The sequence below is a fragment of the Eptatretus burgeri genome, chromosome 2 (genome assembly GCF_056783735.1).
Source record: "Eptatretus burgeri isolate ZD-2024b chromosome 2, Ebu_testis_v1, whole genome shotgun sequence".
NCBI classification, from domain to species: Eukaryota; Metazoa; Chordata; class Myxini; order Myxiniformes; family Myxinidae; genus Eptatretus; species Eptatretus burgeri.
This window is the reverse complement of record NC_140962.1, coordinates 93563288-93589160: the sequence shown is the minus strand read 5'-3', so window position 1 is coordinate 93589160 and position 25873 is coordinate 93563288. Positions and strand designations below refer to the sequence as shown.

The following is a 25873-nucleotide window of genomic DNA, read 5'->3' as shown; positions in this document are numbered from 1 at the left end:
ATTATCTCCATATTTTGGTGGCCATTTTTAAATTTATGTCAATTTCTGTTGCTCAAATCTTTATTGTGTTCATTCCATTTGATTCCTGACACCCGAAAACATGGGTATAGACACCAAAAACACCTTTCTATGAATACTAGTAACTGTGTTTGAGTGTCTTTCTTATTTGTCATTACTGTGGCGGCCATCTTGAATTCTGAGATTTCCACAATTGTGATTCTCCGGGACTTTTAGTTTGTGATTTAATGTCATATAATAAATGTATCCTGAAAAAATCAGCCTGTTTGAAATTTTTTCCACCTTTAATCCAATGCCTCTGGACAAAGTGCGCCGTTCTCCAAAGGGACGTTAAGGTAGCTCATGGTGTCACCCCCCCCCCCCCCCGTCCACTCAGTATTTGCTTGTGGATGTCAAATATTCCATGGTTTCTTTCGTAAAGGCTTCGGCCTCCTGGCAAAGTTTATACCCGAGTCAATGGGGCACATTCAAGCCGAGCCTTGATCACTTTTATTAATTATCTGGTTGACTTGTTCCTATCCGTTAACGTATAAATTGTGGTTACATGGTATCTGTTCAGTCAGACTTCATTGTCATATTTCCAGCACTTTTCCAGATAAGACTTAAACTGGTTTAAACACTCAACTGCTTCTCTGGGGAGGTTGTTACCTCTGCCACTGAAGGTGGAGGGAGGTTATGTTTTCACCTGTCTGTTTGTTATTGTGAAATCAGTCACAAGTATTGGTCAGTCTGGTCTGTTATTCTATCTGTTTGTCAATTGCCTACAGGTAAGATTTTACTCCGATCTTCACAAAACTTAACAAGCTGGTAGATGCAGTCACAAGCAAGAAGCGTATAGTTTTTGAGGCCAATAGGTCAAAAAGTCAAAGGTCAATGTGTCAAGGTACTTGGAGCACACAAATCTTTGTGTCAAGGGTATCACCTCACACCTGCCTTCTGTCAGTCCAATGTTTCTCAAGTCTGACCACATGGCCAGTTATGATGCTATCCTTCAACAGTACCCAGAAATAACTCAGCCCACCTACAGCGAAGTGGCAGTCAAACACTCCACGACTCACCACATTGACACGCGTGGCCCTCCAATCACGGCTCGACCACGTCGACTAGCTCTGGATCGTTACACAATTGCAAAAGCAAAGTTTGATTATTTGAGCTTGGTATAATTTGACCTTCAAGCAGCAACTGGTCCTCGCCTTTACATGTGGTCCAGAATAAGACGTCTGGTGAGTGGAGGCCCTGGGGTGACTACCACACATTGAACCGGAACAGTCCCCTGTACTACACCGCAGGATTTTACTTCTTGACTCCAGGGAAAGCAAACTTTCTCTAAACTTGACTTAGTGAGAGCATATCATCAGATTCTGGGAGAGCCGGCTGATGTACACAAGACAGCCGTTCAACTGCATGCTTCCCCATGGTGCGTCCGTGTCCTATGTTATCCTCTCCCACTTTTGCATTAAGGACTCTAATTATACAAAGCACATCATGATGAGGTATTTCATGCAACGCTTTCCACAATCTCCAATATAAACTGTGCTTAACCTCATCATTAGCCTCATTTGTTGGTGCATAACATAACATTGGATGATAGTCAATTTTGCATGTTTTCAATAGAACTGTGCTTTAAGAATTCTTTCATTAATTGGCTGCCATTCCATCAACGACTTCTCAACTCCTTCTTGAGTATCATTGCCACTCCATCTGTATGAACACCATCTTCTCCACAAGAATATAAGATCTCCGACTACCACCTGGCCATATAATAGCCTTCCTACACGTCACATAACTTCACTTACTCAAATCATATCCAAATCATAATTTCTCATTTCATTTTCAGCTTGAGTAATTCTTCCTGCTTATCTTAGGGTTCTTACATTCCATGTTCCAATCTTTTTTTTTGGAGTCGAGCCTCATTCCTGGCATTACTTTCCTTTCGTTTTTTAGTTTGGTCATTCATTTGAAGCAGTGCCTGCTGTTCTGGAGCCTCTCGATTCACACCATCAGTGGTAAGTCTCATTAATGCACCCCTGAAAACTGTCATTTCATCACTTTCCAATTATGGTTTCATCACCTTCCAATTGCAGGTGAGAGATGTGATTAGGTCTTGTTATTTATACGTTGACTGCTATTGACATTACATGTGTTACATGCTTGGGAGTCTCCGTGGTGCACATTTCTGTCTGCACTGTCACTGATGATTCTCCAAATCGTGATGAAACCAGTCCGGCAGCTGAGGGGGTGTACCATTGGGATTCTCCTGTATGCACTACATGTGAATGCGAGCCTGGTGTTGACTTAGTGGTTCGGGTGGCTGGCTTGGGATCCTCGGGTCCTGAGTTTGAGCCCTGTTTTCCACTGAATTAACACCAGGGGGTTGACTCAGCATGTCATCCTTCCGAGGTCGGCGAAATGAGTACCAGTGTACTGGTATGCCGCGGTTAGAATAGGTGTACCATATCCATGTGTGTCGTAAGAGGCGACCTGGGTTGGCGCCAGGAAGGGCATTCGGCCATAAAAAAACTGCCTCAAGAAGGGAACCATGATTGCATGGAACCCGCAATAAAGCTAACCCCTGCTCAGCAGAGAAAAATGGCTGTAAAAGGTACCACATGTGAATGTCTGCAGCTGTAGAGGAACCCAGGTTGGTTCAAAACAGCAAAGGGCCTACCTTGGGTAGCCTTTCTTGGTTGCATTATGCAGCTTCTTCGGCTGGAAGAGCATTGGAGGAGTCGATTTATTTATATAATCCTCGCCACCTGGTTTAAATTGACTAAGTGAGAGCTGATTGGTTATTCCCTTCAATTATGGGTGAGAGATGTGGGTGAGTCGGTGTGTGTGTGTGTGTGTGTGTGTGTGTGTGTGTGTGTGTGTGTTCTCTTGCCAAGAGGTATGGTCCAATCCAAACTTCTCAATATAAAGCCTGTGTTGGCTGACTAATACTGTGGGGAGCAGTGTAGTACAGTCACTAATATAAGCACAAATAACTGTAGTGACTTTTTTTTATTAGCATATTGTTCCGGTTTTTTTGTGATTTCTAAGTGTTTTAATTGCAATTAAATATCAATTACAGTACTTAAGAGGCTGTCAGTTATTTTAAGCCCTATTAACTTCATCTTTCCGTTTTCCATAATGTTCTCTGTCCTTTGGCCATCGTTTGTGGAATTAATAACATCCACATCACTCAAGAATCAATTACACATTTCATGCATGTTTGAGTTATGAAAAAGTATTTAAAATGTACATGAATCAGTAATGATCAAGAATATGCTGAAGTGCAAGTGATATGATTTCCGGAAACATTACCCACGGTTTTTTGTTGTTGATTAGGGGTAATCACCAAATCAAAGTTTTTACTAGAGGTGTGTAAAACTATCTTAAATTCACATCTGAAATTCAATAAGGTAAAGGCTGGTGGTTGTGGGCTTTCTGAAATAGCTATTGTTTGAGCAGAAAGTAGTGTGAATGGCAAGTGCTCAATCACATCCCTCTCCCCCACCTCAGATATGTAATCATGTGATTTCCATCTAATCAGCCAAATCAAGGAGCAACATGGTGGAATGGTTTCAGTGACAAGGCATGCCTACCCGTCACTTCACTGATGCGTTTAATCAAAAGACAGCATGTTTTCCTTCACGAACATATCCATCTGTGAATCTCAATGACGATGTAAAAATGAAGCGAAAAACACCCCAAAAAAATTAAGGGATCTTTTATAACAGTTTTTGTTGTTGTTGTGTACTTTTACATATTTATGCCTCGACCGATGAAGTCGCCGGAGGCAATGTTTTCAGGTTGTCTGTCCAGTTGTCCGTGACAAATCCTTTCAGCCGGTTCTTAAGTTATCGTGGTAACAAAAACGTTAATCAAACTTGGTGCAAGTATGTACGTATAACAAGTGATATCTTTTGCATTAAAAAAAAAGTTGTCAGGATGTTCCTCCAAAAAGTATGCGAACAAGATAAGGATGGCCATGAGAAATGATCATGTGAAACCATCCCTACACCTATCTTTCTTTGAATAATGATTGTCCTGAGAAAAGACAGTGTGTGTGTGTGTGTGTGTGTGTGTGTGTGTGTGTGTGTGTGTGTGTGTGTGTGTGTGTGTGTGTGTGTGTGTGTGTGTGTGTGTGTGTGTGTGTGTGTGTGTGTGTGTGTGTGTGTGTGTGTGTGTTCAATATAACTTTGCCTTTTCTGGGGAAATCATTATTCTAAGATAGATAGGTGTTGGGATGGTTTCACATGATCATTTCTCGTGACCATCCCTACCTTGTTTACATACTTTTTGGAGTAAAATCCCTATACATCCTTTTACATTAAAAAAAAAAAAAAACAGTTCTACGACTGAGTTACAAATGTTGTAGTATAAACTTTATAGACGTGCTTATATTGTAATGGTACTGTGCACACTTTAGACGATCTAACATTCAAAATAGTACGTACTTTATAGAAATGTGTGCGAGTTCATGCTGTCGGGCCCCCATCAGGTGGATTGACAGTCCCACCCACCATGCTTATCCCTTCATATTCCTTTACAAAGGAATGCATTTTTTCATAGAATTTTTTCAAGCTCTTAAAATTATGATAGCAAAGGATGCTGCATGGTTTTACTTACTTCCAAGTAAAACTCTGTCGGATGGTTCTAGGCATTGCCATTGAGAGAGGTAGCTTGGAAATACGCCATCGGAAGATGATGATGATGATGATGATGATGATGATGATGATGATGATGATGATGATGATGATGATGATGATGATGAATGATAAGATTTGCTCGTTTTGACCGATTAAAAAATTTTTTTTTTGCTTTGCCATGGTCTGGAGGACTAGAAAGTGATCCCTGCCTCGATAATCAGCTGAACAGACCAGGTTGGCTCTTATATGTAGCGTAAGAGACTTTTTTTTGGAGAAGATGCTCCAACTTTAGTTTTGTTTATAGCGAGTGGGACCGACGTTTTTTCCATGCCATCCCTACACAGAGAGTGCTAGTGCACTCTCTGATGATGTAAAGATAGACTGATTAGATTATGCACTCAAAAGATCAAAGGTCCCATTAGGTAGAAATTCTGTTTCTACGTTAACTTGTGAACCAGTGATGGGATTTTGACTCAACTTGTTACAACTATATATATATTATGATGCAACAATGAACTGAATATATTTTGGCAACAATAGTTTAAAGGTCAAAGGTAATGTCAGGAGAAAATGTGATACTTGAGAACAGCTGAAGGGATTTAAATCAAACTTGGTACAAGTATGTTTAAACATCCATTCATTAAAGATTATTTGTTATTAAAAGGTCAAGGATCAAAGGTCACAATAAAACTCATGTTAATGTGATACCATTGGCTATGGGATTTAAACTAAACTAAGTATATATACCATGATACATTTGTGCAGATGAGATATTGAGGTGAAACGATCTTGAGGTTTTAGGTCAAAGTTAGAGTCAGCAAAGACTTCATGAAATATTACTATATATAATTTTGTGTGTTCCTTCCGTATCCTAAATGGTTGCTGCTGTCAGAGAATCAATAATAAATGCTACCATTGAAATCGCTGCATTAAACCCCAATTCCCACTTCTTTTTCTTCAATCTCTGAAAGAGGGCTTTTAAAACAGGAATCTTTATGATTAAACGGACAAATTTTTTATTTTTCAAGTAATTCAATCATTAGCTTTCCAACGGTTTCATTTTCATTATTCCACAACAGAAGGAACCCTTAAAAATGAAGCATGACACACGGACGAATGCATCTCCTTTTAGTAATAGGTAGATGATGATGACAAAGCATATCCTAAAGATTTGAATGCTTCTGTCTTTAGGGTATTACCAACCCTGCCCCCCTCCCTCTCACAATTTAAGATTGATAAACAAAGGTAATTTCCATGCCATACTGATTCACATATTAACCCTTTTTTCAGAGGTTTCTCCGTTTATATATCGTATACAGCAGTGCTTTCACTTCCTGAAGCAAGTGTTTTTACCACAATGAAAAAAACACAGTAAATTATTTACACTAGAAGCACCCTCTACCTACGGGAGAGGCAAGGGGGGTTATGTTATTATCCTTATTCAAATGTGTAATTCAAAACACCTCACTGCACTGGAAAACATGGGGACAGGAATACTGCACTGTGAAGGGTGGGGTCTTGTAATGCCCTCTCTCACCTGGAGTGGCCCTACACGATACACATTTACATAGAGAATTTGCGTGTCCCCCCATACCCCACTCTCAAGATTACAGGCAAAGATTAAAGAAAAAAATACCCCTATGCACTAACTGGGGTCATGCTGATCCTATGTAGGAAGTCTGGATGGAATCGGCCGAGAACTGCAGGAGTAGTGGTACGACCGACACACACACACACACACACACACACACACACACACACACACACACACACACACACACACACACACACACACACACACACACACACACACACACACACACACACACACACACACACACACACACACACACACACTTGTAAGGATGACCGTGATTGAACAGACAAATTTAATTTAGTGAGAAAGGAAACATCTTCGACACAGAACCTCCATGCGGCATGTTGAAGGCCTGATTCAAAAGTTTATTTATTTTATACACCTCAAATAAAACAATGCTTTTGATGCAAGACCACCAAATATTCTATCCAACAAAAATGCTACTTACAGCACAAATGGTATAACAGATATAACAGAATGATTTTTGCAATGACAGTACTGGCCTGCAGGTCCAAAAACTTTGAAAATCGTTATCTGGAGTTCAAATAAATTCACAAGTACTTTATGGCATCTCAAGTAAAAGTTATCTCCATGCATGCTGAGAAGCTATATAAATATTGTTTATGATAAACCCACTCTCACACCCTCTCCCCCCAAAAGTAGGGTATATGTGATAGGAAGCATCCCAAAAGTGAGTGCACCCCCCCCCCAAAATAAGGTATACATTATAGGAAGTATCCCAAAAGTGAGTGCACCCCCCCCCCCCCGAGGGATCACATCCACAGGAACTAAATTTTGATCATGTTCACAGTAGTTTTACCATTCAAGCTGACAGGTTGGGGCTGACAGAATAACTCAGGAGAAGCATAATTATGTTCCTTTAAATTGGCATGTCTGGGTTTGATTCTCGACTTGACCACAAATTGACAGTCTGTGCTTCACAGGCAGGGTATTGAGACAATGGGTGAGCCATCTGTTAGATGGGATGTTAAGCTGAGGATCCGTCTGCCAGTATTTTTTGGTGGACGTCTAAGGTGTAGGAGGACAGTGTGCAGGCACTCAGGCCAATTTCAAATTCATGCCCGAACTAGTCAGGGAGCTTACGCCGGTTGCTTTCTAAAGGTGGCCCTCGTGGCACTCTCAGGATGCCAAAGGACCAGCAGCTGAATAGGATATAATATTACATTGTATACGACAGCAACACAGCCACCATTCAATGTTTTCAACCGGTTTGACGGGCCCAGATTGATGCAAACACACTCTCCTGAGGTGAGCTACTGCAGAATTTGTGCTTTATGCTTTCTGCACACGTTCCCAAAAATTGTTTCTTTTTTTAGGTGCGAGTAGAAAAAACAACCCCTCTGACATTGAATAGCAAGCACCTTGTAGGTAATCCCAATCTACTTTCAGACTGCATCCCATTTACATAACAGAGTGGGTGCAGATAGAATAGCTAGTTTGATATATGCAAACAATGCCATTCTCTGTCATGCTCCATAACAATCTATTTTGGATTTGTCATTACCAAGAATCAAACCCAGAATGCAATGACATTAAATATCCGATGACCCAAAATCATAGAAAAACGAGAATGGCAATCGGTAGAGTGCATACGTTCTCCAGGCTGAACACTTTATGTTTTGTATTCTACCGATGGGCTGTATCTACATCCGTACTTTAACCAAAATAAAATCAGCTTGTTCTTGTCACCTACCCAACTGATCACCAAGTTTAGTCTGAATTCGTCCACAACTTTTTGAAAAATCGTGCTATACAACGTTTTTGGCCCGATCTCTCAATGGTGAAGAATCACTTAAAATTTTCTCGGATCCACGTCCGGATCCGGGTCTTCACCAAAATCTAATCAACGCGTCCTTGTCATACACCCAACCTATCCACCACGTTTGGTCCGAATCCATCAATAACTTTTTGAGATATCCTGCTCACAGACAGACTAACAAACAAGAAAAAAGACGTTGTGCAGAGCATGATACTTGCAAAATTCACCCCCTCTACAAAGGTTGCCATGGATACATCAAATTATCTATTTCATTAAGATTAAAATTGACAATCTTAATCGAATGAAAATTGATTATTTTTCAGATTGAAATTGATGATTTTAGAAGGTTGACCTTTGACCTTTTGATCTGAAAAATAGTTGGTTTCCCAATCCAGTGACGGAATATGCAACTCTTGTTCAACTTTCAAGTCAATCGAATGAAAAATGACGATTTTAGAAATTAGACCTCAAGATGACCTTTGACCTCAAAATCAATAGGCTTCTCAGTTGAGACGACCTGTACAACTTGGTGAAGTTTCATGAAGATCGGTTTTAAAATTGTGACCCTTAAGCGATTGACATACAAACAAACAAATGAACAAACAAAGACAGAAATAACACACAAGACCAACGAATATCCTTTAAAAATCTTCGATTTTCGCAAGTAACAAACATGGGTGAAACAACTTCCCTCCACCTTCAGTGGCAGAGGTAGCAAGTTTAAAATAACAAAGAACACACACCAACTTCCCCATTTTCCAATGGAACTCAATTTAATTGAATTCAGCAGCAACCAACCAGATGAGCAGAAAGCAGAAACCAGAAGTTCCGACAAGAAGACACAATTCAAACCTTCCAGATATCCAAAACCCATATTTGCAGTGTGACCATATAACCATTGCAAGATAATTAGCTTTCAAATTCATTCATTAAAGGACATGTTTTTAACACCTTCGAGCATAGCATTTTTCTTTCCTGCTTCTTGTTGTTTTTTCTGTTTTTTGATTACGTCTTGGTCAATTGGAGCCGGTTTCACAAACTTCAGCAATTCACTCAGGTCTGTTGGCGCAGGAAACAGATAATGAAGAAACAAAGGTAATTAGAACATGCTGAAAGTTTGCATAGTTTAATATAAATAAAAAATGAAATCATTCACAATTTATTTTTGCAACATTCTCGGGCTGATAATAAACTTGTCGCTTTACATGACGTCACACCGTTACATATTTGTGAGTTTTTTGTAGCAAGCAACTATCATAATATATAGTATGACACGTCAAAGAAAATATGTGATATCACACGCTTTGCCTCTCAATAAGTTTCCTTTGCGATGATCGGGTCCACTCGCTTTTGATGGGTTGAATTTGTCGCATCAATGGAAACCTATCGGACAATGGAGCATAAAGATCTTTTAATAGATCCCTTTTCGGGAAATTTCTGTCCCGTGAAACTATGATTCCAATGTATTGCATATATTTTATGGATGAGTATTTTTGCTTGGATGATTGTTACTTAACTGCAGGTTGGATACTCTACTTACAGGTCAGCTCAATGGCAATGGCCACTCATAAAGTCTGTTGGCTTGACTCGGCCTCTGACAGTAACCGTACCACTCTCAGACACGGGATTTGCCATGTGCTTCACTGAACACTAAATGTGAAAAACTTATAACATTCAATAACATTGTGGAACTTTTAGAGTTGGTGTGTCAAAGTAATATTTGGTTTATTCTTATTTTAAACAAGTGTAGCCATTGGAAAGTGATAGCTCCACACCACCGAAAATGAAGGTAACTACTATGTAATCAGCATACACTGCTTTCAGAAAGTATTCACAGCCCTTGACTTTTGTCACATTTTGTAGTGTTCGAGCCTGAATTTAAAATGGATTAAATTTAAATTTTTGTCACCGATCCACAAAACACACCCCACAATGGCAGAGTGAAAACATGTTTTTGAATTTTTTACAAATTAATGAAAAATGAAAAGCTGAAATGTCTTGTGTCAATTAGTATTCAACTCCCTGAGTCAATGTTTTGTAGAAGCGCCTTTGGCAGCGGCACAGACATTCTGATACAGATATCAGCTTTGCCTGTGTTGGTTTTGTACATCTGGATTTGGGATTTTCTCCTTTCTTCCTTGCAGGTTTGCTCAAGCTCTGTTAAGTTGGATGCGGAGTGTCGGTGAACAGCAATTTTCAAATCTTTCCACAGATTTTCAATGGGATTGAAGTGTAGGCTTTGGCTGGGCCACTCAAGGACTGTCATGTTTTTGTTCTGAAGCCATTCCAGTGTAGCTTTAACTGTATGCTTGGGGTCATCCTTGAGGTTCTCCTCAAGTATTTCCCTGCATTTGGCTCCATTAGTTGCTCCCTCTATCTTCACAAGTCTCACAGTCCCTGCCGCTGAAATGCATCCCCATAGCATGATGCTGCCACCACCATGCTTCACGGTCGGGATGGTGTTGGATGGGTGATGAGCTGTACTTGGTTTCCACCAAGCAAAGTGCTTTGTATTCAGGCCAATGAGTTCAATTTTCGTCTCATGCTCTCAGTCTTTCATGTGCCTTTTTGCAAACTCCAGGGATGCTGTCATGGGCCTTTTTCTCCAAGAGTGGCTTCTGTGTGGCCACTCTCCCAGAAAGCCTAGATTTGTGAAGTGCTGCAGAGACTGTCTTCCTTCCGGCAGGTTCTCCCATCTTAGCCAAGGAACTCTGTAGTTCTGTCAGAGTGGTCATTGGGTTATTGGTCACCTCTCAAACCAAGGTCTTTCTTTCTCAGTTGCTCAATTTGGTCAGACGGCCAGCTCAAGGAAGAGTCTGGGGAGTTCCATATTTTTTCCATTTCCTAATGATTGAGCTCTCACTTGTGCTCTTGGGAACTTCCAACACTCCAGAAATTATTTTATTGCCTTCTCCAGATCTATGCCAACTCTATCTCAGAGTTCTTCAGACAGTTCCTAGGATTTCATTGTGGAGTTTCTGCTCTGAAATGTACTGTGAACTGTGCGACCTGAAATAGAAAGATGTGTTGCTTTATAAATCATGTCCAATCAATTGACTTGGCCACAGGTGGACTCCAATCAAGTTGTAGAGCCATCTCAAAGATGATCAAAGGAAATTTGATGCACGTGAACTCAATTTGGAGTGTCATAGCAAAGGAGTTGAATACTTATTGACGCAAGACATTTCAGCTTTTCATTTTTCATTAATTTGTAAAAATTTCTAAAAACACGTTTTCACTTTGTCATTATAGGGTATTTTGTGTCGATCGGTGACAAAAAATTTAAATTTAATCTATTTTAAATTCAGGGTGTAGCACAACAAAATGTGACAAAAATCAAGGGGTGTGAATACTTTCTGAAGGTACTGTATATCACATTCTGATTATGCATACACAATGCGCGACTTTTGAAATGACATAATTTGTCCCAAAATGATTGGCGAGCATGCACAGAAACCTCTATCACCTAGGTTCATCGGAGCAGCCGAACACATAGCGTACATGCCAGATAAGGATTGTAACCTAAAATGGCTCACAAAGTTTTAAAAATAATCCAGAAATACTTGAAAATGGACTCGTGAGAAAGGGGTGTGCCTCTGCATAACAAAAGAGTTGGAGAACTTTCTGAACTCGTCCACAAAGCTGATAGCTTACAGTTTCCCGTCGTGCAAACTCCTGAGAACGTGGACCAGTGCAAAGCCAAAAGATTCAGACGGGTATGTTCTTTCCAAACCTTCGATCATTGCTGCCAGTGAACAGACTTTGCAACTTGCGGGATTACCTCGTGTCAACATGGCAGGCTTGGTGATTTATTTAATGGACATCCACTATTGGAAAGACAATGCCGTCATTTCCAACATTCATGCAGACCTCCCAGAGGGAGACATCGTATCTGGTTTGGGTGCTTCTCAACAGCAATGGGAAGGTCATATCTGGGGCTTGTCAATGTAAAGGGTAAGTTTAAAATGATGATATTTACTATTAATCAACTTTCAGAGGAGGGTGCCGTAATAAATATATACTTTGTTTTGTTCCAGGTCCACAAGGGAAATTGTACTAGATTTTTGCATCTATTGGTAAAAGTATAAGCATCCGTCCGTGTGTGTGTGTATGTAGGTTATATCCACTGCTGCCACTTGATAATTGTATCAACAGGAAAAGGTACGAAGTCAACACCTCACATTCATGGATCTTTCTCATTATTTCCATGAGTCCAATTTGCATTCAGCAACAGAACAATTATATATATATAGATATATATATATATATATATATATATATATATATATATATATATATATATATATATATATATATATATATATATATATATATATATATATATATATATATATATATATATATATATAACAGAACAACACGATGCCAGTCCACACTTTCATAGTTAACCATTTTGAAATTTCCACTCTTTCAATGAAATGCTAAAAACGATGTCAAAAAGTTGATTTGAATCCCAGATTTCATGCTAGCAACAGCGAGTTACAACGGCCCGTCGAGCAGAACCGAGTCCGCGCGCACGCATATCATTTTTAAAGTGGATTATTGCGTGGGAAGCACTTAAATCGTGCACCGTACAAAGTCCATTTATTGCAAGGATTCTGAACATCATTGAAAAAGATGACTGGTGTATTATTTATGAGCCTCAGGCTCATGTAAGAGTTTGTACTAGTGACCACCTTTCATAAAAAAAGGAAGACTCAGGCAGGGGTGAAGGGGGCTGACCTAGGCCCCCTTGCAGAGTGAAAGGGCAGTGCCCCTTATGGGATCAGGGGTTGAAATCCCCTTTAGCTATGGTGTTTGAAGTATTTATATAATATGCCTGAGATGGCATCGAGAGCATGTTAAGGTTACATTGTGTACGTACAGGCCAGTTGCATCATGGTAATTGGCATTACGACCAAATTAAGCCAAACTACTGACAATACGGGACAAATGGCATCCTAGGAAGGTAGGAAAGAGGACACCAGTATAAAACGGGATGATATTGTAAAGCATGGGACAGCTGCTCTCAGTGGTTTGTACATAAATCACATGCAAGGTAAGGACATTAAGCGATATTATTGTACTTTTCCATTAATTACAAACATATTAGGAGACAATTAAAGGGTGGTGGCATAATGGTGAGAACACTGGACTGCCAAAACAAACGCTGAGGATTCAAATCAGAAGGATTTAGAATACAAGCATCGAGAAACTAATGTAGTGTCAGGAGTACCATGGGCTTGTAGCAAGGTATTATGTACACATTTAGGACATGGGGGACCAAAAAATGAAAGTCAATGTATGATTAAGATTTGCATATCATTTGTTAGCAAACATCATGGGGATTCAGGATCTATTTGGGCAGAGCTTAATTCTTTCTCTTTCTATTGCTCTGACAGGGTCAAAGTTGGTTATCAATTATCTGTATCAAGGAACCACTCATATCATTCGAAAATTGGTCTGATGGCTTAGATATGTATTATACACTAATTGGAAACCACATATATGGAGAATATTTGGTTTACCTGATATTTGACCTTGAGCAAAGAGGTCAAGGTCATATGAAATTAACAAATTGATCAAATTGATCAGTGTTCATTCAGGTCATAAATATATATGCACATAAACTTAACCATAGAAATACATGCTGTGATGAACCAAACGAACATCTTAGGATTAAAAGTTCAGATTTCTTTAAAACGTTACGTACTTCCTAACGACCTTTGATGTTCTGTATACTGAACACAAACTGGCCTTTGTTATTGATTTTTATATCATAGGGCCACCTTGGTAAACTTATTCTCTGGTTATAAAATCAAGATTATAGCTACCAGTAATTTTGTAGCAGCTTGGTAAATGCAATTTGTTACGTACTTCCTAACATTTTTGACCCAATCATGGAAGTGAACCTAAAAACTGGTATGTAGTAATGATCCATGTTGAAACTTGCCATTTTAAATCATCACTTTATGCAGAAGTAAATTGCTATTTAAGATGTTCTATCAGATGTATTTCAAATTTCTGGAATAAGATTTTGTAGGTTTCACTATGACTGTGGGAAATTTTGCAAAATCAGAGATTTTACACATTTGAAGGTGCCAAGATATGCAGAAGGTCATAAGAAATGTACTGTTTCAAGGAATTGTTCTATTCTTATGTATAATGATACATATCAAACAAAAAATGCATTTCAACCATTTTGGACAACATATACAATCATACAATATGTAACCCATTTCTAAAAAATCTAGATATATAAAGTTGAAAGTGTCTGTCTGTCTGTCTGTGTGTCTGTGTGTGTGTGTGTTTCTCTGTGACCTATGCACGCGAAAAGTACTGGACTGATCCTCACCAAACTTCACATGCTGACAGAACATGTACCCGGGAGTGTCCCGATGTAAAAGAATTGTACTTCCGACTTCCGGTTTCCGAATTATGTCATCACCTGATTTTGTAACGTTAATTTTTCAAGTTCAGCCGATTGACATGGGGCCAACGCCATTTGCAATAGAATGAAAAAATAATGCTACAGTCAATTGAAGACAATGACTTCCGACTTCCCGGTTTCTGAATTATGACGTCATCACCTGATTGCGTAACGTTAATTTTTCAAGTTCAGCCGATTGACATGGGACCAACGGAATTTGCTAGAGAATGAGAAATTAATACTACAGTCAATTGAAGACAATGACTTCCGACTTCCCGGTTTCCGAATTATGACTTATGCATTCGACACACTATTCGTAATGATAATTTTTCAAGTTCAGCCGATTGACATGGGGCCAATGCCATTTGCAATATAATGAAAAAATAGTGCTACAGTTAATTCCGAATTCCCGTTTCCAAATTATAACTTAAGCATTCGACACACTTATCATAGGCCCTATTCACATCAACAAATGCCTCTTTTAATGCATGATTAACACAAGTCTTATTTTATTGTACATACAGGTAGTCGTCGACTTCCGACGGAAGACCCTCCAATTTCTAACTTACTGGCATTTTTCAAACTATGCAAAATTGATGACTTTGCTCGAACTCTACTGTATGCTCAGGTGCCAACGTATTTCACTTGGAACTCGAGTCAGAAACGTTGGAACAGGAGGAAGCAAGGTTCAGAAGTTCCAGGATATCCCGGTATTTACAAATCTGATGCATTGGGTCGTGTGTACACAGGACATCCCAATAATTTTGAGTGTTTCTGCGTCCGCCTCCTCCTGCATGTGAAACGAGGTCCAGTGAGTTTCATAGACCTGAGAACAGTGGACGGGCAAATTTGCAGCACATTCCGTGAGGCTTGCAATCTCCTCAGACTCCTAGAAGACGATGCCCATTGGAACGCCACGCTTGAAGAGGCAACTGCTTCTCAATCCCCATCGACCATGAGGTATCTATTTGCTATTATGATAACTGCGTGTGAGATGTCAGATCCCAAGAGCCTATGGGACATTCACAAAGAGGCCCTGTCTGAGGATGTAAAAACAGTCTCCAAAGAGAACATCCCCAAGAGGACATCCAGTACACACCAGATATGTTCAATGAGGCTCTGATATACATTGAAGATTTGGTATTATACATGAGCAGGAAAGATTTAACTAAGTGGGGACTTCCCTCTTCTAATAGGTCTGAAAGCGCAACCATCAATAGAGAAAAGTTCCGTGAAACAATCTACAACACAGATACTCTCGCAAAGTTTGTTTCTGACAATGAGCCGCTTCTGGTACAGGATCAGAGTAATACATATCAACTGATTTCTGAAGCGGTTCAAGAGGGAAGTGGTGTGATATTTTTCTTGGATGCCCTGGGTGGTACTGGCAAAACATTTGTCCTCAACCTTTTGCTTGCTAAGATGAGGAGCCAGAAAAAGATCGCATTAGCCGTTGCTTCATCCGGTATAGCTGCAACACTACTTTCAGGTGGCCGCACAGCGCATTCTGCTTTCAAATTGCCTTTCGACTTAGCTACAATGGAATATCCGGTTTGTGGCATTGGCAAACAAACTGAAGCAGCAAAAGTGCTGAAGAATTGCGACCTCATAGTTTGGGATGAAGGTATGATGTCGCCTAAGGATGCATTCGAAGCATTAGATAGAACTATGCGAGATTTAAGAGGAGTAGACCTGCCCATAGGTGGAGTTACGCTGGTTATTTCTGGCGATTTCAGACAAACTTTACTTGTAGTACCCCATGGCACTCCAGCTGATAAAATGAAAGCCAGTATAAAATCTTCATACCTCTGGACATTCGTACAAACTATCCATCTAACAACAAGTATGAGGGTCAAATTATATGGTGATTTAGATGCTGGCAATTTCGCACAATTACTTCTCAAACTTGGAAATGGTGAAATCCCGAACACAAATGATGTAATATCTATTCCCGATGACTGTGGTACAATAGTTTCATCTATGGAAGAATTATAGGCTCATGTGTATCCCAATTTAGCGACTAATTACAAAAACATACAGTGTCTCTGTGAAAGAACAATCCTGGCTCCACTTAATGAAACAGTCCGTGTAATAAACCATCAGTTATTACAAGGAGTTCCAGGCGAACAACATAGTCACAAGTCTATTGACACCACACTGGATACTGAGCAAGCCATATATTATCGCACAGAATTTCTAAACTCATTGGAATTACCAGGATTGCCTCCATACAATCTGTCGTTAAAAGTTGGATGCCCTATTATGTTATTACGTAATCTCGACGCACCAAAACTTTGCAACGGAACTAAACTGATTGAGAAAAGACTACTACCACATGCAATTGAGGCCACTATCATGACAGGATGTGCGAAAGGAGAAGATGTATTCATTCCATCAAATTCAACGATTGAATTTAAGAGACTACAATTTCCTGTATGCTTGTGCTTTGCGATGTCTATCAATAAGGCAGAAGGACAGTCATTGAAAGTAGCAGGGCTGGAATTATCGACTCCTTGCTTTTCCCATGGTCAGCTATATGTGGGATGCTCCAGAGTGGGATCATCGGAGGCTTTATACATGTTGGCCCCAGAGGGGAAGACATCAAATATTGTTCATCCTGGAGCACTCCACTAAAATTATTGAGCTACTTCAGTAATTTCATAAACGGGAATAGGATGTGCGATGAAGGAAATACATGTTGCTGGTGAAAAATAAAAATGGTGGTGGGAAATAAAAAAAATGGTGGTGGTGGTTTGTATATATACATATTACAGATATAAATAGAATGGTGATGGCGTATGGCATATGTGTATAATATTTTATAATTAATTGGTTATGGGCTATGTAGATATTTTATAGAATGGTTATGGGCGTAGGTACGTTGTAACTTCGTATACATAATATAACAATTTTTATCAGGATAACAGACTTAAATAAATCAAATACGCTGGGCCAGGCTGGGTTATTCCCGACGTATAAATTAAGTCGCAAATGATGACATGAAACCAGCCTCACATTGTTGAGGCATTATGGTTTTTTATCTGATGCGGCAATAAATCTTAACATTTTTGAACTCGAGTCTTCTGCATATAAAACATGGCGGGGAAAATATAATATTATAGTGGTGATGAAAAAAAATAATAATGGTGGCAGCCTCTCCAATTTTACAAATAACTGACATATACTCCTTCAGACCCGCCGTCATCGACGGGATTCCTGTGCGGAGCACGGGTATCCCTGCTAGTGAGCTATTAAAATGGAAAAAATAGCCTGTGTTTGGATAAAAAAAAACATGCTTTGTAAGCAACTATATCCATAGGACCCATAGCAAAGTATACATTTTCTGAAAGCACAGACACTTGGGCATTATATAACATTAAGATTGTTTATCTTATTAAAACTGGGTTCAATTTCTAAGCTTTCTCCTCATTTAGGACCACAGTGTACACAATACCATGCTACAAGCCCATGTTGCAATCTGATTATCCATAAAATTACAAGCTGGATCACTATTAGTCGTCATGGAAGGGTTATAAATCAGCCAAGCCCATATGTTCTGGTCTACACGATGCCAGTCCACACTGTCATTGACTCTCAATACTCTTCGGGGCTGCTGGGATGAGCACAAAAAATGGTTCCTATGAAAAGGGAGTGGCATCCAAGATCCCCACCTACTAATATAAACAAACGGACAAATATGCAAAGTGTGTGAGATTTGAAGATGGGATCCCAGGATTACGAGTTGTTAGGTCCAATAGGAACACCAAACAGGTATGGAAACACAGACTTTTTAAATGTATCATAACTTATGACACACACACAACCTGAATATGGCAATTTGACGAAAGATACACTATAGAACCCTCAAACCATTTTCATAGTTACCTGGAGGCATGAAAGGGCGTAGAACCTCAGGAACTCGGATGCCCTCCTCGGTCTGATAATTCTCCAGGATGGCACAGATGGTGCGGGTGGTTGCGCACATTGTGGCGTTCAACATGTGTACAAATTCCGTCTATATGACAATGAAACATGCACAGTACAAATATCACAACAGCCTTTTACATGCTTTAGTAAATCTGGCCTCTCTGATACTGTTTGTTAAAGAGCGTTTTGCAACAAGAAGCCACATCTGCTGATTTAATTTCCTTCTGGAGGATCACTAATGAAGCCTCATGGGGATATTGCAGTGGTTCTTGATCAGGAGTTAAGATTGTCAGCCTTGCGCTCAACCAAATGGGCAAGGTGCTGGCAATAAGGCCTTATCTTTCCCAAATATACCATTGAACAGTTAAAATCCTAACAGTGTCAAGGAGACAAGCTGCAGTGGCCTACAAAAGTGTTCACCCATGACCAATAATGCCACATTTATATGAATTATGAATTATGAATTATGTGGAAACGATTTTTCCAAATTAACTTATTTATTCATAACTGAAGAAATCAAACGAAACACTGTTGTAGTTGAAGGAGGTTACATGTCAGGAATATCTTCAAAAAACTTGTACAAATCAAAATTCACTGGTTGTAAAAGTATTCAGCCCCTTCGATCAGTACTTGGTGGAAGCACCTTGTGCAGCTATGACTGTTGTGAGTTTTTTGGGGGAGGGTCTCTACCAGCTTTGTACAGTGAGATGGTGAAATCTTTGCCCATTATTCACGTGAAAATTTCTCTAGTTCTGCCAAGTTTGATGGAGATCGTTGATGAACTGCAACCTTCAACTCTCGCCATAAATGTTCAATTGGGTTGAAGTCAGGACTTTGACTGGGCAACTCAAGAACATTTATATTCTTCTCATTCAGCCACTTTTTAGCTTTGTACTTTGGATCCTTGTCCTGCTGAAATGTGAATCTCTTGCCCAGTTTTAGATTTAAGGCTGACTCAAGAAGGTTTTCATCAAGGATTCTCCTGTAGTTTGCATCGTCCATTGTCTCTTCTATCCTGACAAGCTTGCCAGTCCCTGCTGATGAAAATCAACCCCATAACATGATTCTGCCACCACCATGCTTGGCAGCAGAGATGGTGTTGACTGGGTGATGTGCAGTGTTAGGTTTGCACCAGACGTAACACTTTGAATTTATACCAAAACATTAGATTTTTGTCTCATCTGACCACAAAACTTTTCTCCACATGCTTGCAGTCATTATGATGTTTTTCGCCAACTCCACATGAGCTTTTAGATGTGTCTCTTTAAGTAATGGCTTCTTTCTTGTCAGTGGTCAGCTTTGTGAAGAGAATGGGATGTTGCTGATTGATGAAAACTGAACCCCCCCCTCTCCATCTTGGACATAGAACCTTGCAGATCATTCAAAGTCATTGTTGGATTTACAGTGAAATCTCAAACCAGTCTCCTACTTGCCTCACTGCTGAGTTTGGATGGGCGACCTGATCTGGGTGGAGTCTGGGTGGGATGATACGTCTTCCACTTCTTAATGATGGAATATACCGTACTGAGTGAATTTGAAATCTTCATATAACCCTCTCCTGAATTGTGCTTCTCCACCACTTTATGTTCGACTTCTTTGGAAAGCTCCTTGGTCTTCATCTTTTCCTTGTTGGTTGACCAAGTGAGTTGCACCTTAAAACTTCTCAGATTAGTGGAGAAGCTTAATTTTTAAGTTAAACCACTGATTATGTAGAGGTAAAACCAATTACACTTATTTTTTTAACCTTTCAAACAAATAATTTGCTCCTGAAGTGATTTTAGCATTAATTAGGCAAAGGGGTTGAATATTTATACAACTGAGAATCATCTGATTTTCTCTGTTCATCTAACTTAATTACATTTTATCTGCATTTTCATTTTTAAACCTTTATCACTTTGGAGTAGTTTGGGAAGAGTCTATATGTTAAGTTTGATTTGAAAGCATCATGAAATAAGCTCGGGTGGCATCAAAATGTGAAAACTTTGGAAGGGGGGGGGGGTGATACTTTTGCAGGCCACTGTACCTGTCCTCCTTTAAGGATGGCTTATCACATGATGCGATGCAGTGGTTACTGCTGGCACATAGTCTGAGCACAGTTTTGATTGGATTTGTTTTTTCCAATTACTTAACATAACACCCGCGTAAGCTCATCGGCAAGCATCCTACCATTATACCCATCCTTCGTTCGAGGTATCATACCAATTAAATAAATTTGTTAACAAATTGACTTTTTGTAACTCAACATCCACAAAAGAAACGTGCAAAACAAAATAAGCAGCTTTCTTTTCGGGCCAATATTTTACAGAATCCTGAGCATTACAAAAATAGAAATGGCTGATCGGTGGTGCTCTTGATTTGAGGAGAAGGTATATTTGTATAAAGTAAGGCATAAAAGGTCTTGTGAATGAATGCGCTGGATCATACATCATAAGCAACTTATACAAGCAGATGTCACCCCCTTTTTATATACCCCCTTTAAGATTTAAAAAAAATAAAAAAACTAGGGAGTTTTATGATTTAAAAATAAATAAATAAGGGGCAGTCTAAGGAGTGAGGAAGGAGCCCAACACATCGATAAGATAGATCTCTTTGCGATGCCGCAGCAATAACCGAGTGGCATCATTCCCTCCCCCCCTTTCCTTCCTTCTCCAATTATTTTCATCTCTCTCTCCTGGTAATTTGCGTTGATCATTTTGCATCGCTCTATCCTTTCCCTGCTATAGCCACCATTTCTACTTATGGGTTTAGTTCAGCTAAGACCCTGTTTTCTACGAGCAGACACGACACCCAGTTTTAATATCCATCTGAGGCCTCACCATGCCTGTGAAACACCAGGATGACATTTTACAGCCAAATTGAGATTCAAACTCACTCTCGACAGCTGCCAACCCTAATTTAAATTAAAAAAAAACTTATAAAAATAAGTATTTTAAGAATTGCAACAGTTTAAAAGTGCAATACCATACGATAATTATAGAATCAGTTATTAAAATAAATCCAAATAAAGAGCCTTTCCTTATTAAAACAAATTTTGATAAAACAACTTTTTTAAGTTGAGGGAATATATGTTATTGAGACAAATGTCTGAGAAGAATTTTCTTTTTGCAATAATCTAGTCTCAATTAGTCCCATAGACCCTTTGCCTTTAACAGATAAACTGTAAAAAAAATCTATCCCATAAAAGTGAAATCTAATATATAAAGCTAATTTAGTGTTTATTTCTATATGCTTCAAAAGATGAAACCACTATCGAACCAAATCCAACCAAGTTTTGCATGTTTCCCAAGGGTACCCCGAGTATGGTTTCTGTCGGGGTAGCATATCTGAGGGAGGGGGTTCAGGGTGAGGGGAAGACTCCATTTATCTCTACGTCTATGTATATCGTATCGTACCACCTGGTATTACAAATTATCATCAAGTTAAAACAACCTGATAATATGTACGACATTGATGTTGAGATCTGAGTGAGTAGAGTTTGAAATTTTCAAAATGTTTCATTTCACTCATTTCCAATGGAGGTTCAAACAAGGCAAAGAACATGAAGCTTCGCAGTAAAGCGAAAGTGAATTTTTTCTCACATCATATATAAGTAGCAAGGATGGTTGACCAAAGTGATGTTGGCTGACTGCCAAGCAGATGGAAGATGACCTCAGGCAAATGATGGAGTGAACAGAGCAGAATGTTTGTGAAGTACAACATGCTGCCTTGTGATTAAATCCGTCAGTGAAGTGAACGGTAAAAATGCCTTTGATGTTTATAAAAATAACTTCCAAGCTGACTAATTACATCTAATCACCTTGTCCATCATCTTCTTGGTTTGTCCATAGCGAATGCGTAGCCGGCGTGCCTGGTAATCTGTGCAATTGGAACACGAGACAAGCTCGCGAAATGCCCCCGAGCCGGGAAACCATGCCTCCAGGTCAAGCTTCTTCGCTGCAGCATGGTTGAGTGCACCTGTAATCACGGTACACACATTTCGACACACAGCTGTTGAATTGGATAAAGTATGAACGATATAGTTTGTTGAGGAAGATTTTGCAACAAAATGCTGGAGCCCATCTCCTGTTCTCCTGTTGGAGGATCATTAATGAAGCTTGAAAGTCATGAGCTTCAGAATCATTGCTTTGATAAACCGATAATCCCGAAACAAACTTGACGATCAATTATTGCGATCGTCAGGTTGCAACTGTTCCTCATACTTCGCTGTATCTGAAGCCTTTTAAATAACACACAACACACATGCCAAATTATACTTGTTGTTGTACTAGATAATCCACTAGCTCTTTCACAAGTCTTTCCCTTCGTATTATCAAAACTAGAGCGAAATCGATGGTGTGCCATCGCAAAACCCCACGCTCTCCATTTGAAGGAAAGTTGAAAGATGGCAAAAAGTTCCACCAGGAATGAACCAACATGAAATTTAGAGTTAAATTTTTTTCCCCCATTTTTGATCTCTGTTACTCGAAGACCCCACAACTTGGGGGTGAAATCCAAAAAAAATCATTCCATATTTCATGCATCCCACCCAATGTTGATTACATATACAGTACAAAGTTTCATTAAAAAATGTTCTCGCAAATGCATTTCTTTGGTGTGTGACATTTTGATCCCGCCCAGGGGGTGGTGCCAAAAATGGTACTGCTTTTGCACCTTTGTGCTATGTGGTGATCATAACAGCCAAGTTTAGTGAATTTCTGCCCAACCGTTTAAGAGGAGATAGCGTGATGGACGGACAGACAGACCCGATTCCAATGCCCCCTCTCCCCCAGTTTGTTTTCAAAAGCGTGGGGCTAATAAATTGCAATAAAGAAAAACTTTCAAAGCAATACCATACTCCTCTAACTTTTCAATTTTAGTATCATATCCAGAAATTGCTCCATAGCATTGTTTCAGCAAGCCCGTCCTGGTGCATAACTAATGCCAGCACAAACATCAATGCAAACGATCATTCTTGGGACACTTCAGAGCACATGCAAAGTAAATGCTAATATTGTCCATTACCTGACACAATGTTCACTATACGGTAAGGGATGCCCAAGGACTGGTAAAAAGTCTCTGACGTCTCGATCATCTCATCAAACATCTCCCAGGACTTTCTTTCATGAGGAGATGTGTACACAAACTGCTCAACCTGATAAATCAAGGACAAACTGCCATCACTCAGTATACAGTTTAACAAAGTTGGCTGAGACTTCCTTATAAGCATTTTCATACATGCTGAACCAATCAGCACAAATTGTGAATATCTCTGGCCAATGCAGGTGTCTCCCCCTCGTGACAAGCTGCTTTCTCATGTTGTTCCCCGTGGCACTCGAAACATATTGCTCAAATTTCTATGTGAGCAGGACGTCTCAAAAAGTTATGGACAGACTCGGACGAAATTTGGTGGACAGGATGGGTGTGTGACAAGGACGAATTGATTAGATTTTGGTCAAGATCCAGATCCGGATACGATATTTACTTCAGCCACCGAAGATTATGTGTTCACTCCTGTTTGGTTGTTACTTTTGAAATCGAAGATCGCCGACAAGTCACGTTTTCACTCCAATCTTCACGAACCTTAACCACCTGGTTGAGGTAGTGACAAGCTGGAAGCCAATCGTTTTAATGAGGTCGTTAGGTCAAGAGGTCGAAGGTCACAATCAATCAACAATTTTCATCCGATTCACTTGATGTGTGTGTGTGTGTGTGTATATATATATATATATATATATATATATATATATATATATATATATATATATATATATATATATATATATATATATATATATATATATATATTGCATATGAAACCTAAAACCATGGGTGGACAGTGAAGCCTCGGTCGACCCATGTGAGTATGTCAATATTAATTACATACTGCTTGAATGCGAGTTGGACCGTGAGTACATCTATTCATTCCTTACTTTTGGATCTTCACTACGTCTATTAATTTCGGACTAATGGAACATACCTTTTAGACGTATAGACATTTAGAGCCCTTATACCTTTTAGACCTCTTAGACTCCTGAAGACCTTTACACCCTTTAGACCACTTAGAGCACAAGACCTTTTCGACCTGTAGACCTATTAGACCTGCTTTCGACACTTTAGACTTCTCACACCTGATAGATCCTTTAAGACCTCTCAGTTCCCCAATACCCTTAAACACCCTGTAGACCCCTTTCAAACCCTGAGACCCGAAAGACCTCTGTAAGAGGGCCTTCTGCAGTAACACTTGAGGGTCACCAGCCATAATTAAAATTCTCCCCATCGGTAAACTACCTCTGTACCCAAGCTAAGAACGTGCAAAATATAATTTCATAAATTTTGTCTTTCCTTTTTTTTTCAGGTTCTGCTCATCTTGGTTGGTGGCATAGCAAAAAAAGTCCCACGCAGCAGAGACAACAATTTCACCCTATTATAATCAAATGGGATATTTTTGTCATTTTATTATTTCCAAATCTCAGGAATTTTTCAAGATATGTTATATTTTTATATTCAAGATTTGATACAACTAGAAGGTTATGAATTATGGAAATTTTTGACGTCTCCCCTACCCACCTCCAACTTCAAACCTTATAATCAAGATATTTTTCAGAGCATATGTGCAGGCATGTGTAGTATCTAAATGTATAAAGTTTTATTTTCTGTCTGTACATTAATAGAATCGGCTCCACCAGTAGTAAACCCAATTATATTGCATACCATTGGAATCCTCTTGGCAAATTGAGATGCAAGAAAACATTTTCAAACCCATAGGGTATGGGGATCAGGGTTGGGGGAAGACCCCAATTCTCTCGATGTAAATGTGTATCGAATAGCACCACCCGGTGATGGGCAGTATTAAAAATCATCATATTGTATCTAAACTCTAAATTCCTTCGGCACAAGGTGCGGGTACCTCTGCGAGTAGGTGTATAAAATCTGGTCAAAATTAGTCAAAGGTCCAGGTCAATGCCTTCCAAAACATGTAAAACATATATTAGGCAGCAACTACAAAATGTATCAACTAAATTTGTTATGCAAAACATTCAATCATGTACAACACTTGATAAGTCAAACACTTGATAGGTGAAATTTTATAAATTACCAAATTGTTGTTTCCATAGCAACTATTGTTGATGTGGATTTTGGAAGTATCGTGCTGAGCCCGACATGTTTCTTGTTCGTCCGTCTGTGAGCAGAATATCTCATTACGGATGGATTCCAACAAAACTTGGCGGACAGGTTTGGGTGTGTGACGAGGACGAATCAATTCGATTTTAATGAAGATTTGGATCCAGATTCGAGATTTTAATTTAATTTTCAGTCATTCTTCACCATTGGGAGATGGTGCCAAAAACGATATATAGCACGATATTTCAAAAAGTTGTGGACGAGTTATGACAAAAGTTGGTGGATGAGTTGGGTAGGTGACAAGAACAAGCCGATTCGATTTTTGTTAAGGTCCGGATGCAGATCTGGCCTATCAGTGGGATACAAAAGGTACACTGTTCAGCCTGGTG

General features: G+C 39.4%; 1 protein-coding gene across 1 annotated transcript in view; it reads right to left on the bottom strand.

The window, feature by feature from the left end:
• Positions 1-8780: 8780 nt before the first annotated feature.
• The window catches only part of SARS1 (seryl-tRNA synthetase 1), a 37627-nt gene continuing 20534 nt past the window's right edge, over positions 8781-25873 (bottom strand). Inside the window, exons 8-11 of the mRNA XM_085870311.1 lie at positions 23385-23514; positions 22180-22337; positions 18342-18471; positions 8781-9085 (exon numbers count right to left, since the gene is read on the bottom strand). Of these exons, the coding sequence (XP_085726437.1) occupies positions 8949-9085; positions 18342-18471; positions 22180-22337; positions 23385-23514 (555 nt within the window). The 3' untranslated portion in view covers positions 8781-8948. The remainder of the gene's footprint in view (positions 9086-18341; positions 18472-22179; positions 22338-23384; positions 23515-25873) is intronic.